The sequence below is a fragment of the Micrasema longulum genome, unplaced genomic scaffold (assembly GCF_059751315.1).
Source record: "Micrasema longulum isolate JH-2025_06_02 unplaced genomic scaffold, ASM5975131v1 h1tg001072l, whole genome shotgun sequence".
Classification (NCBI taxonomy): Eukaryota; Metazoa; Arthropoda; class Insecta; order Trichoptera; family Brachycentridae; genus Micrasema; species Micrasema longulum.
In genome coordinates, this window is record NW_028278260.1 from 252,135 (window position 1) to 264,492 (window position 12,358).

General features: G+C 32.5%; 1 protein-coding gene across 2 annotated transcripts; it reads right to left on the reverse strand.

Annotated features, from left to right (window-relative positions):
* Nucleotides 1-430: 430 nt before the first annotated feature.
* On the reverse strand, nt 431-7,805 carry RpL26 (ribosomal protein L26). Of its 2 annotated transcripts, none has more exons than XM_088233219.1 (4): nt 7,777-7,805; nt 7,309-7,494; nt 5,305-5,445; nt 431-647 (listed from the first exon to the last, which is right to left on the reverse strand). In XM_088233219.1, the coding sequence occupies exons 2-4, from the start codon at nt 7,474-7,476 to the stop codon at nt 498-500; spliced, it is 459 nt and encodes a 152-aa protein (XP_088089345.1). In that variant the 5' UTR covers nt 7,477-7,494; nt 7,777-7,805; the 3' UTR covers nt 431-497. The 2 variants fall into 2 exon arrangements, with proteins under 2 accessions (XP_088089345.1, XP_088089347.1); XM_088233221.1 differs by having other exon boundaries at nt 7,773-7,805.
* Nucleotides 7,806-12,358: the final 4,553 nt, after the last annotated feature.

A 12,358-nucleotide genomic window follows, 5' to 3' on the forward strand; every position in this document is an offset into this window, starting at 1 on the left:
TAACATTTAGTAAAATGTTTGACCACAAAGTTAATGCTTTAAATATTAATGATCATTATTACTAGACCATAATCCTAAGATCGACAGTGCCTTTTTGGAAGGTATTTCAAAGAGTTTTTGTTTAATTTCATAATAATTTATATTTTAAACATATAATAATATTTGTGTTCTTATGATTTACTCAAATATGAACATTTTTGGGCCTATATTTAATGAGTAGTAAATAACTCTTTTTTTTATTTTAAAGAAATAACTCGCTAAGCCTCTATCACCAGGTACAGAATTGAAGAAGACGAAGAAATCTTGAATGTTTACTATTTTAAAGTACAGGTAAACGTCGTTTTGCGCCGGGGTTCCTTTCCAAGAGACACCAGCGTAAAATGTAATGGAACACAAATATAATGGAAAAGAAGTTTTAAAATGAAACAGATTTTGAATTTTTTTTGTAAATATATTTTTGGACTTAATTATTACAAATTAGGTAAAGGGCGAGTGGTTTATGAGGCTTCCATAGCTGTGGCTGCAGCTGCGGCAGATTCCTCCGTGTGCTTGCCCTTGTCCTTGCCCTTGGCGGCGAGGCGGCCCTTTGCTCTGCGGTCGATGATCTTCTTGCGGTCTTTGTCCATCTTCAGTTTCACGATCACACACTAAGAAGAAAAAAGTAACCGAAATTAACATCTACTCGATAAAAACAAACTTTCAAATATAAAAATAAATGGTATAGTGCCCCTGTCCGGGCGAAATGAGTAAGATCGTTTTGTGTGTGAAATAGGACCAAATTAGTTTGCCTCACGGTCTTTTGGTTTGTGCATTTGTCTGCTTTTGGGCCCCAAAATATACAATATATTGCCTGATCATTGTAAAATTATGACCAGTATCCGATTCAAAACATTTACAAGAAATTGGTTACTGGACTTAGGTAGAGAGAATTCAGAACATTTGTTAAAATATATATTTCATTAAAAAAGAAAAGAGATATTTAATATTCTAAAATTGTATACTAAATTCACTAGTAGGCAGTCATGTTGTGTTTGTTCAGCTCCACACAAAAAATGTCTGCCTTAAAACAGGTTGTACCTAGTAAGGAAGACTACACATAATCCAGAGATATGTAATACCATAAAATGTAGTTGATAAATTTATCAATGATATTTTAAAAATGATTTATTTATTATATTATTTGCTTTGGATGATTTTCGTACTCTCCAGGCGGATATAATAAACGTATCTGAATGGGGAAGATGAAATAAATTATTGTTAAATATTTCAAAATGCTCAGTTATGGATTTTTTTCCGATATAGAATGAATGACCAGAATCTTATGTGGACTTCGAAGGTTAAAGATCTGGGCATCACTTTTGTGAGTTCCCTGACATTTCATGATTAGATCGAAACAGTTCTGTTTGTTTGAAACAGTAGTTCGTTGAAAATGTTAGGATTCATCTCGCGTACTGCCAGGGTTTTTGAGAATACACGAGTGAAAAAACATCATCTTTCCATTCTTTGTAAATGCATTCACCTTGAATACAACCCCGGTAGATCGATAAATAAAACATTTATGCTCCTTACTTATTTTTTACACATTAGATTGAAGATCTTAATATCTACGAACACGCACAGCGCAACGATCTATATTTCTCTGAAAACCGCATGTAAATCGGTTAAGCCGTTTAGGAGGAGTTCAGTGACATCACCACATACAGAGTAATTATATATATAAAGATATGAATAAATTGAAATTTTGTCAATAAACTACTATTTTCAAGATTTAACGATACAAGTACCTTTTACATTACATACATACATAAGTATTTACAGTGGAGTATATACAGTAACAACTTTTTCAATGCTTACTTAGAAAGAACATAATTAAAATATTGATTCCACACTAAAATGTTTTACAAGTTATTGTTAATAAGCTGGAAATTTCAATAAAAATATGTCACCTAAATCTGAATTATTACTGATAAGTGGTTTTTCAGTGAATATTTCATAGTTCTCGCACTGGCACCTGAAGAATGTGACTGATCATCCTAAAATGATCCAAGATACACTGCATTTGGTGAACTGATGCACCATCAGGTGCGGATAAGGGAATAAAGATTAGTATAAAATAATTCATCTTTTAGATATTTTGTTTATTGAACTATATAAAAGAGCTTGAAATATATGATCAGAGCCAATTTTTTTGACATAGTAGAAGTGAACCAAGCCAACGGAAAGCATTCCAGTGGAGAACCCAGCGGAGGCTGACGCCGGCGAGGTTCTTAAACAACTACTCCGTGAATGGTTTGTTTCATCATGTCACATATTTCATAAGGTCATCAACCACGTTTCTTTACTTAAAACAATAATAACCTTCCTGCTAAAAAATATTTTAAATTCTATGTAACCTTTTCAAATTGATTAACAAATTATTAGAAATTTATAAAGAACTTTTTTATCTATTCTTGGCGAAATTGCAGCTTGAAAGTTGCAGTTTAATATTGTTTATGAATGATAAGATTTAAAAAAATATATATATATACAAACTTGGTTATTACGAGGAAAACGGGACCGACTGAATTTCCTCATTATAAGCATTACTCGTTTAGAGATTTTTTAAAAAATCCAATCGCCATTGCTTATTGTCACTATTGAAAATTATAATAAATGCTTACAAACATACGGGTTTCAAAATTTCAAATTCAGATTAAAAACCATTAGTATTTTTTTCACAATGTGATAATGATAGAGAAATCTTTTTTCACACTTCAACATATTTTTATTATGCAAATAATTGCCACTTTTCAAAAACTGAAACACTTCCGCTTGTTAGTGGTCATGTTTACAATTCAAGGGTTAGGTTTTAACTTATCTGACATCACACACTTGTAATTTTTATTATGCATTGACCATAGAACATTTAAAAAAAAACATTGTAAGATCCCCGAAACAAGGATGTCATTCTTCTTAAACTACAAAAGAAGTTGTAAATTGTAATGAGGTGCCGAGCCTGTGCTTACTGAGTTCACAAAGCTTGGATTTTTTAAACGCGATTTAAACCATATGTGTGATACTTTGTCAATGCTGTCGGCGAAAACACCAATTAGGTACTTAGACACTTAAATAGTCTCATAAATGTATACCGATACTAACGCCCAGCGACATCGGTAATAAGGTAGTCCCCTATTTGGATTTTATTACTTACGTTCTTATGTCGAAAATGATATTTTTAAACAATTGAAGAGTTTTTGCTCAACTGTTGACAGTATTTTTGTTCGGTATGTCCGAGAAGAAGCTCATTATAAAAGTGAAATGTATAGAGAAAACTGCAAACTAAAATTTTAACTAATGTTACCTAATTATATTTATTTAACTTTTGTACATAATGTTATTTGTACATTGGCGGGCTTATTGCCAAATGGCAATTTCTTACAACCAATAAAGTAAAAGTTTTATTTTTATAATTCAAGTTACAGAACATATTCAATAAAAAAAAAAGATTAAAAAGCTAAAAGTATATAAAAATAGAAATAAACGTATTTGTTTATAAATTACCTTAAATCAAAACTATTACTCAATGGGAAAAAGGAAAAAAGAGGAAAGAGGAAAAAGGAAAGGAGGAGAGATTAAGGAAGAGAAAGGAGATGTTTTTTCAGACGTGATTTAAACAGAGATAATGTAGTAACATCTTTGATGGTGGGTGGGAGATGATTCCACAGTCGAGCCGCATGGACACTGTATGAGTTAGAGAAGAAAGAGAAATTGTGGATGGGTATTAAGTGAGTGCCTTGAGAATTAGAACGAAGAGGTAAACCATGAACTTATATTCGTGATCGTTATAACCAAGTACGACTGTATACGTGTTTATAAATTTGACTCAAATATTCCAATTTTGTTGCTAATTTACAGTAGTAATTAATAATACGAAATATGGGAGTCAAGTTTCAATAGAGTGGGGACAGTCGGTTCAAAATGCTTATACCGATATATTTATTACTATTTTGAAATGTCCGTAATTGAATAAACGACAGTCGAACTTGGTTATGCGATCACGGAAATAGCGAGATCTCAGATATAATGAAGACATTTAAGTTTGTGTTTTTCTCCCATTCATTCACTTTAATAACAAGCTTCTTCTCGGACATACATACAAATATTGTCAACAGTTGAGCAAAACCTCTTCAAATTGTTTGAAAACATCATTTTCGAAATAAGAACCCAAGTAATCAAATCCAAACCAAAATCTATAACCAACTTCCGCTGTCTATTAAAACAATTAGTAACGATAATATATTCAAAAAGGCTTTAAAAAATAGGATAGTGGAACGTAGAAGTAAAATGGATTGTCTCATTCGCCCTAACCAATATTGAATCAACCGCTCCACAAGTGTATAGCTTATGTTAGGTTTTAGTTATTATAATTGTGCGTTTTGTAATATAAATAATATAGATGTACATAAATAAATTATAAACATAAATACAAAGTGTTAAATATTTTGTTAATTAACTGTCTGAATGTTTTGTTAATTATCTCTGTTTATTAAGTTAGTCTTCTTTGTTTATTCTCAAATGTAAATATATAAAATAAAAAAAAAAGTATATTGTTAAGTGTCCTCGGCACAGGTAAGTGAGGTCACATTATTTTTATTATTGATTATAGTGTGTGAGAGAAAAAATATGAATAAATAAATAGGGGACTTACTTATTACCGATGCCGCTGGGCGTTGGGATTGGTTTATGTTTATGATATTATGTAAGTGTTTAAGTACCTAATTGGTGTTATCGCTGACAACATTGACAAAGAATCACACATAAGGTAGAAATTGCGCATAAAAAAAATCCAAGCTTTGTGAACATAGTAAGCACAGGCTCAGCACCTTATTACAATTTACAACCTCTTTTGTGGTTGCTTCTTGTTTCGAAGATTATCACAATGTTTTTTAAATTCTATGTTCTATGGTCGATGCATAATGAACATTACGAGTGGGTGATGTCAGATAAGTTAAAACCTAACACTTGAATTGTAAACATGACTACCAACAAGCAGAAGTGTTTCCTTGTTTTAAGTTTTCTCTATCCTTATCACATTGTGAAAAATACAAATGTTTATTTATCTGAATTTGAAATTTAGAAAGTTGTATGTTTGTAAGCATTTATTATAATTTTCAATAGTGACAATATGCAATGGCGATTGGATTTAAAAAACCTTTCTCTGGTATAACGAGTAATGCTTATAACAAGCAAATTCAGTTGGTCCTGTCTTCCCCTTAATAACCAAGTTTGACTGTATCTAATTACGCAACAGTATTTATTTATTACCTTGGATGGATGGATGCCCACATATACGCTGGCTCCGTTAGCCTTCTCCCTCTGAATGCGTTCGATGTAGATGACAAACTTCTTGCGGTACACTTGCATCACCTTGCCAACCTGCTGGCCCTTGTAATGTCCACGCACCACCTGCAAAATAAAACAAAACTTGGTTAGTCTATGACCTTTGCACAATACAAAACATTGATACTCATCCTAGATTAAAATTTGAGTTATAAATAATAAAATAAAAACATTAATTAGATTACTTGAATCTGTTCAAGGGATCGTGTCTGCATAAAAATAAGTACTTCAGTATAATATAAGAGAGTTGATTGATAAGCTTTATCCTTGACCTGCTTCGAGTTGTCCAGTCAAGCTGATGTGTATGCATTATGTGCACCGAGCGACAAGCTGCAACAGTTAAGTTACAACAGGCTGCTGACCTTTTTAAAAATGCTGCAAGGTGCCGTTTCATCAGGACAATACTTGCACACAAGACATTAGTGTCAAAGCCTGCTATTCACGAAGCTAAATTTGAATTAGTTGAACGTCCCCATATTCACCCGATCTAGTTCTTAGTGACTACCGGCAATGGGGAAGTTCAGCAATTCAATTTTGAAATTACTCCGCCTGTGATGTTTCAAGTTCTCTACGGCGAGTTTTCCTGATTGGTGGGTTGGCTTACCGGTAACAGGAAATGTATCATCACAGTCATTGGTTGATTTCAGAGAACTAGCGTTGTCGTTCAAAGCAGTTCACTTTTTAAAAATTTTCATACATTTCTGAGAAACTTTGTTGTACAATTAAAAGTTAAATTTGTACCACGCGTAAGTAAATATTTTTTACATCCAATTCCGCATAGCACTGAACTTCTTCATTCCCGAAACTCGAGGAACATTTGGGTGGAAATAATATTTGGACGACAATGAGAGAATGACATCACTGTGTAAACGAGTGGTCGGTAAGGGTCGAGCAAATTTTCCCCCAGGAAGCTATAGGAGCATCGCCACGTCAAAAAATAGAGTACAAAAACCTTTCTCTCATCCACCTCAAAAAAGGTCAGGGACGGAGTATATCCAACAAACCCTTGCATGCCTACAGCGGAGGAGTCTCGTTCAAAAGTACACACTTTCGTGGTTCCTAATGGCCCGATTTTACGTTTAAAATTGTGATACTTTTACTAAATACTCGAGAGCAAATAAAAATATAAGTTTAAACCATATTATATTAAAAATCAATAGTAAATAATAGTCTCATCAACTTAATTTTGATGCTTCGTGGTCGTACTTGATAATTGTTATATTTTAATATGTAATATGATCTTTGATGGTGTGAGAATGATAATCAAATCATAATTTTGAATACAAAACACATTTGATGTTAGCCGATGTCGAATTTTTCAGGCTCTAAGACAGCCATTTTGTTTCCAGGACCCGGGCCTTGGGTTTAGATTGTGTTGGAAGAATACAGTCTGATGTTGCTTTGCCAAAATAGATCAATTGAAAATCTTGATTGCAAGATTTCTTGATCAAAAATTGGTGTTTAAATTTAAAGATTTAAAACTTGCAACAATCTATTTACTTCAATCTAAATTTTAAAACTTACCCTTTAAATATGAATTTTAAGTAAGCTAAAATTATCGGTTTATTATAAGAAAAAATATTGTTGCCGCAATAAGCTATCTTTGTGTCTATATGCATATTATATAAATACCAACTCGGGTATGCAAAGCTTTGAATATGTCTAAAACATTATTAAAAATAAATAAAAAGAGAAATAAAATATTGTTAATCTGTATCATTAGCGATCTATGCACTATCAGAGCCAAGTTTTAACCAGATAATAAGCAGCATTAAACCAAGCCACACAACTTTAAGAGAACCTTAGAGCATGTAACAAGATATAAATTATGCCTACAGTCTGTGAATGGTTTAGAGAATCATCACTTAATGCATAGAGATGAAATATCCGGAGCATCGGTTTACATTTAGGTATAATGTTCTTAATTACCTGAACTTCGTCGTCTTTTCGAATAGGCATAGCCCTCACATTGTACTTTTGCCTCAATTCCTTTGACAGAGGAGAGGACATAAGCTTCCGTCTGATGTGAGAAGGAGCGGTGAAGTGGCGCTTCCTATTTTTCCTCCTTGAGGCAGTCACTAACTTGTTAAACTTCATTTTCACAGCTGTTTGAGCCTGCAAATAATATAAGAGAGTAAATACACAATATCTACTACACGTAAAATACGCTTTGGTCGCAAATAACCTTAAAACACCGAACCAAACTCCACGAACATTGTACACATGGAACTGTCAACACTAGAAAATAATGAGGTTATATATAAAAAGTAACCATCGGTGTAACAAAATTTTCGGAACAAACATAATTTTACGAAACTGATGAATCAAAATACACATTTTCGGATATTTTGCTGTTATAAATAAACGGATGAATACAGATTAAAAATATTCACCTACCAACAGCCGCACTTCACGAAATCGGAAAGAAAGGACCAAAGACAAAATATCAGTAATGTCACATAGCATAGAGCAATGAACATAAACAAAAATAAATAGTACCTACTGTTAGCTGGAACGTCTGCTAACTTTGAACAAACATTTTATAAAATAAGATCCAGAAAATACCAAATTCTGATGGACGCAAGATGTTAAATTTCTCTCCTATTTTTTAAATTATCGATAGGCATTTTTAAAAGAATTTGTCGTAATTTATTAAGCTATTTAATTAATTCATAACGCGCAACGCTAATGTTAATATTTTACAAGGGGAAAACTGATTGAAAAAAAGTAAAAAATAATAATAATTCATAGTTACAAATAAACTGAATACGAAAAAAAATTCAACGAAGAGAATAAATGCAATAATTAAATAATTTAATTGGTTGGAAATCAATAAATTATGTTTATTATGTTGCAATAATTGAATAATTTAATTGATTAGAAATCAATATATTATGTTTTCTGTTCAGTAATATGTATTTTTACCTTAATTTTGAATTTCGAAGATAGTGACAAAGGCGACTCGTGTCTCTCTCCAGGAGGCCCCCAGCTGTGCTGGAGATAGTTTGATGGAAGCGGATCTATAACTGATGGTATGACTATAACTGCCCTGACAAGAGTGACTGGGAATAAAAAAATGCGTAATAAACATGCTATATTTTTTTATAACTAGATTAGTATTTTTCCTTTGGATTTAAAAATAAGCTTACTTGAATGAATAGCTAACCTTATATTTTCACGTTCATGACGTCATATAAACTGTTTCAAATTGTCGTATTACTTTCAAACAGCTTCTTTATAGTTTATGTGGTGTTGGCGCTTCCGTGGTGTAATAGCTAAGACGCTTGACTCACGGACGGAAGGCTTCGAGTTCGATTCCCGATGTCCCGACACCAAAATCGAATGTGATTTTTCTCAAGTCAGTGTGTTCTGTTTTGCGATTTATCACTGTAATTGAGCCTTCTAGTCTATTGTATAATTTCATAAAGAAGTTACAAATTGTTTTAACCTTTTTTGGCATTTATTGAAAATATAAAAATTGAACCAGTAAATGTAAACGAAAAATTAGTATCAATTTTAATATCAACATAGAGCTATTAGAAAAAGTCTAAATATGTGCTATGAAAATCCCCAAACCACTCAAAAGGATGCCCTACCACGGTAGATTAAAAGCACTAGGACTTACATCATTGGAAGAACGACGGAAGAGAGGGGACTTAATAGAAACTTATAAGATACTCAATGATTACTATGACTGCTCTGCACGAGTTGTATAAATTTAATAAAAAACATGTATCAATTTTGTATTTATATTAATCATTTTTTTTTTAAAAACCCAACAAAAATTTACGAGGTCATAAAAAAAAGCCCTATCGTCCCTAATTCCACCTCAATCCCAAGAAAAACTTCCTTTCCAGGGTGGTTTCAGACTGGAATAAATTGCCAAGCCTAGTTGTTCATTTCATTTCGTTGAACCAGTTCAAAAACCGTTTGGATGCTTTTTTAAAGGAAGAAGAATTAGGATAAAAAGCAGTACACGAGATATAGGCGCACCAGCAAAGGCTGCCTGCCTATAATTAATAATCACGCACTATTACATATCAGTCATTCAGTCATTCGTTTCTTAAATGTAAGGTCAATTATTTCTTTTGAGATGTGTTTAGATATTTTAAGTTTACAGTTCTTTTGCCGTATTTGTTACAGAACCTCGGTACTGACAAGCCTTCATATTGTGCAAGCTTGTGTTGTATAAATATAGGTATGTATATACCTTATAGGTACTATCTGACAGAGGAGAATCGTCAAAATAAGCGATTATGCACAGCTTACCATTATATATGACTTTTGATAATAACGTTTCATAGTAACTATGTTTATGGGAAAAAAATAAAATATTATTAATTATTACAAATCACCGCCACTGTTTATATATTACTCCAAAAAATATCTGTTAAGTTCGCCTGGACGCTGGCGGCCAGCCCGTTTTCAGTGGACGATGAAACTAGCCGATTACCCCAGATTATTACCCCATACAAAAAAGTACACTAAATTTTACATCTTTAACCCAGTTGTGGTTTTTTCGTAGTAAAACAAGCTTGCAGATTCCAAATATAATTTGAAGATTCTCTATTTGGAAATTAGTATTTCGAACATTACTTCCAAAGGACTATTTTTCTTTGATATGATACCGTTGACATAATATGACACAGGACATGTGGCGTTCGAAGTGACCGTTTTTGGCATTTTTTATTTTAACAGGGATCGGCCAGTGATTACCGTTGACGTTTCAATCATAATGAGAATATCTATTGAATGTCATTGCGATATTTAAAAAAAAACTTTTGTATAAGTAGTGTTGTATTAAAATAGTGTAGAATAAAGCTACGTATATCGCGAAGTTAATAATAATTATTGTTGTTTGAGTTGATTTTCCCAGAACCACAGAAATATGGCCATTTTTTTTCAATATTATCTACTCATGTGGTAAGGTACAAATTAGACTTCGAAAAGGCACTTGACAGAGTACCAACTAAAAGATTGTTAGCCAAACTGTGCCACATAGGTATCCGGGGAAAGGTTTGCGACTGGATTGAAGACTTCCTTTTGGGACGAACTTACCAAATTCGAGTTGGTGTTGGACTGTCGCGTGAAGAATCAGAATTCAGCAGTGTTCCGCAGGGGTCTGTACTTGGTCCGGTTCTCTTCATACACTATATTATAGATTTACCAGCAATCATACAGTCAAAGTCTAAAATTTTTGAGATGATACAGAGCTGTATGCTAACCTACTCACTCAATTCAACTACAGCAAGACCCGGACAGTATTCATGAATGGACCAAGAATCATTTCTCACACGCAATGTTAACAAATCTACAGATCTTCACATTGGCCCAAAAAACCCAAACTTATGTATAGTCTAAAATGTGTAGATTTGAAAACTGTGAGACTGCAAAAAGACTGTCACATATTAAATATAACAAAAAAATCTAATTAAATTATCCGCTCGATAAAAAAAGCCTTCTCATATACACACCGAAAATGCTACTAAAAATATTCAAATCCTATATCAAACCTACTCTCGAATTCGGGTTTCAGATATGGAATCCCTGTTTTGTTAAAAACGTCGACTTGTCGGAAAGAGTCCAAAGACGAGCTAAAAAGTTTTTTCTAGCTGTTTTATTAATTAATTTCAAAGCCGAGTTTTGTACAATTTTTCAGGTTTCATTTTTTTAAATAGGTTTTCGCGGTTTAACAGATTATTTCATTTCTTTTTTTATTCATGTCTTCAAAAACCTTTTCAAAAAAAAATGAAAAAAAGTAGTTTCAAAATTTTATTTAACGGTGCAATTAACTTTGCTGGACTGATTTAAGTAAGTTTTTTATGTAATTCTAATTCATTTTAAAGCAAAAAAAACTGGAACGTATTTATCCGGATAGTTGGAGTTTATCTGTAATTTTAACTTTCGTAAGCGTGTAAATATGCATGTAAGCATGTAAAATCGTAAAAATATGATTTAAACCATTTGTATGGAGATACTCTTACTTTCCTCCAATGATCCTTCACCAGTCCTTATCGATTTTCTTCTTTTCCTTCCCACTATCTCCTTATTTTGTCCATATTTCTTTTATTTTAATCTATACTATATTTGTCTTTATATAGTTTAAACCGTCGTCGTTTTATTGTAGTATAATTTAGTGAATACATATTATTGGATGGCAGACCCTACTATGTATTGTTTATATTTGATATGGATTTATTTATATTAATTTAACCTGTACATCTGTTTGTATTCGAAACAAATAAAATAACTTTTGAAAAGGGATGAAATACAGCCAGGCGAATCTTATCCACATTAACAAAGGTCTCAGCTCTTTTACTTCGCCAAAGTGAAATCCAGCAATTTATGCAAACATTTGGAGATACTCAAAATATTGTTTAATTTTAACCTTTTTAAATCAGGTTAGTCTTTCTTTTTAGATGGCATTATTTATATTCTGGAAATGTACTTCGGCTTCAAGTCAGGTGATAAAGTTCATTGTATTTTTCTCACGTAAAAGGCCTCCCACGTTAATTCAACCCTTAACCAATTTGTTTCAAGGATACTTTTCTCAGCGAACAAAAAACAAAATGAATAATACGCTAATATAATTTCTTAGTGGAATTGTGTTTTAAAAACAACGCATGTTTTTAGCTTAGATCCAATCGAATTATAATAGATACGTTATCCCCCTTACTAAATGCATATCAGTTTTATCCAAAATATTGCGTTACCCTTAAGAATAAAAGAAAAACGAGATTGCAATTCACGAAAAATATGCAAATAATTATGTGAAAAAGAGATGCACGGTAGGCAACTACAAATTGAAATTTAATTGTCATTTATTGCCTGCTCGCTTGTGTGTAATGCATATAATTATAATAGCCCAGAAACCGCGTACGCGCATCAAACTGAAGCCGACGAAACCACTCATAAATGAGAGGTTTTACGTTTTGGCCATTAGTTACTTTGCAGATCTTGCGTCGCGACGCACACGCGA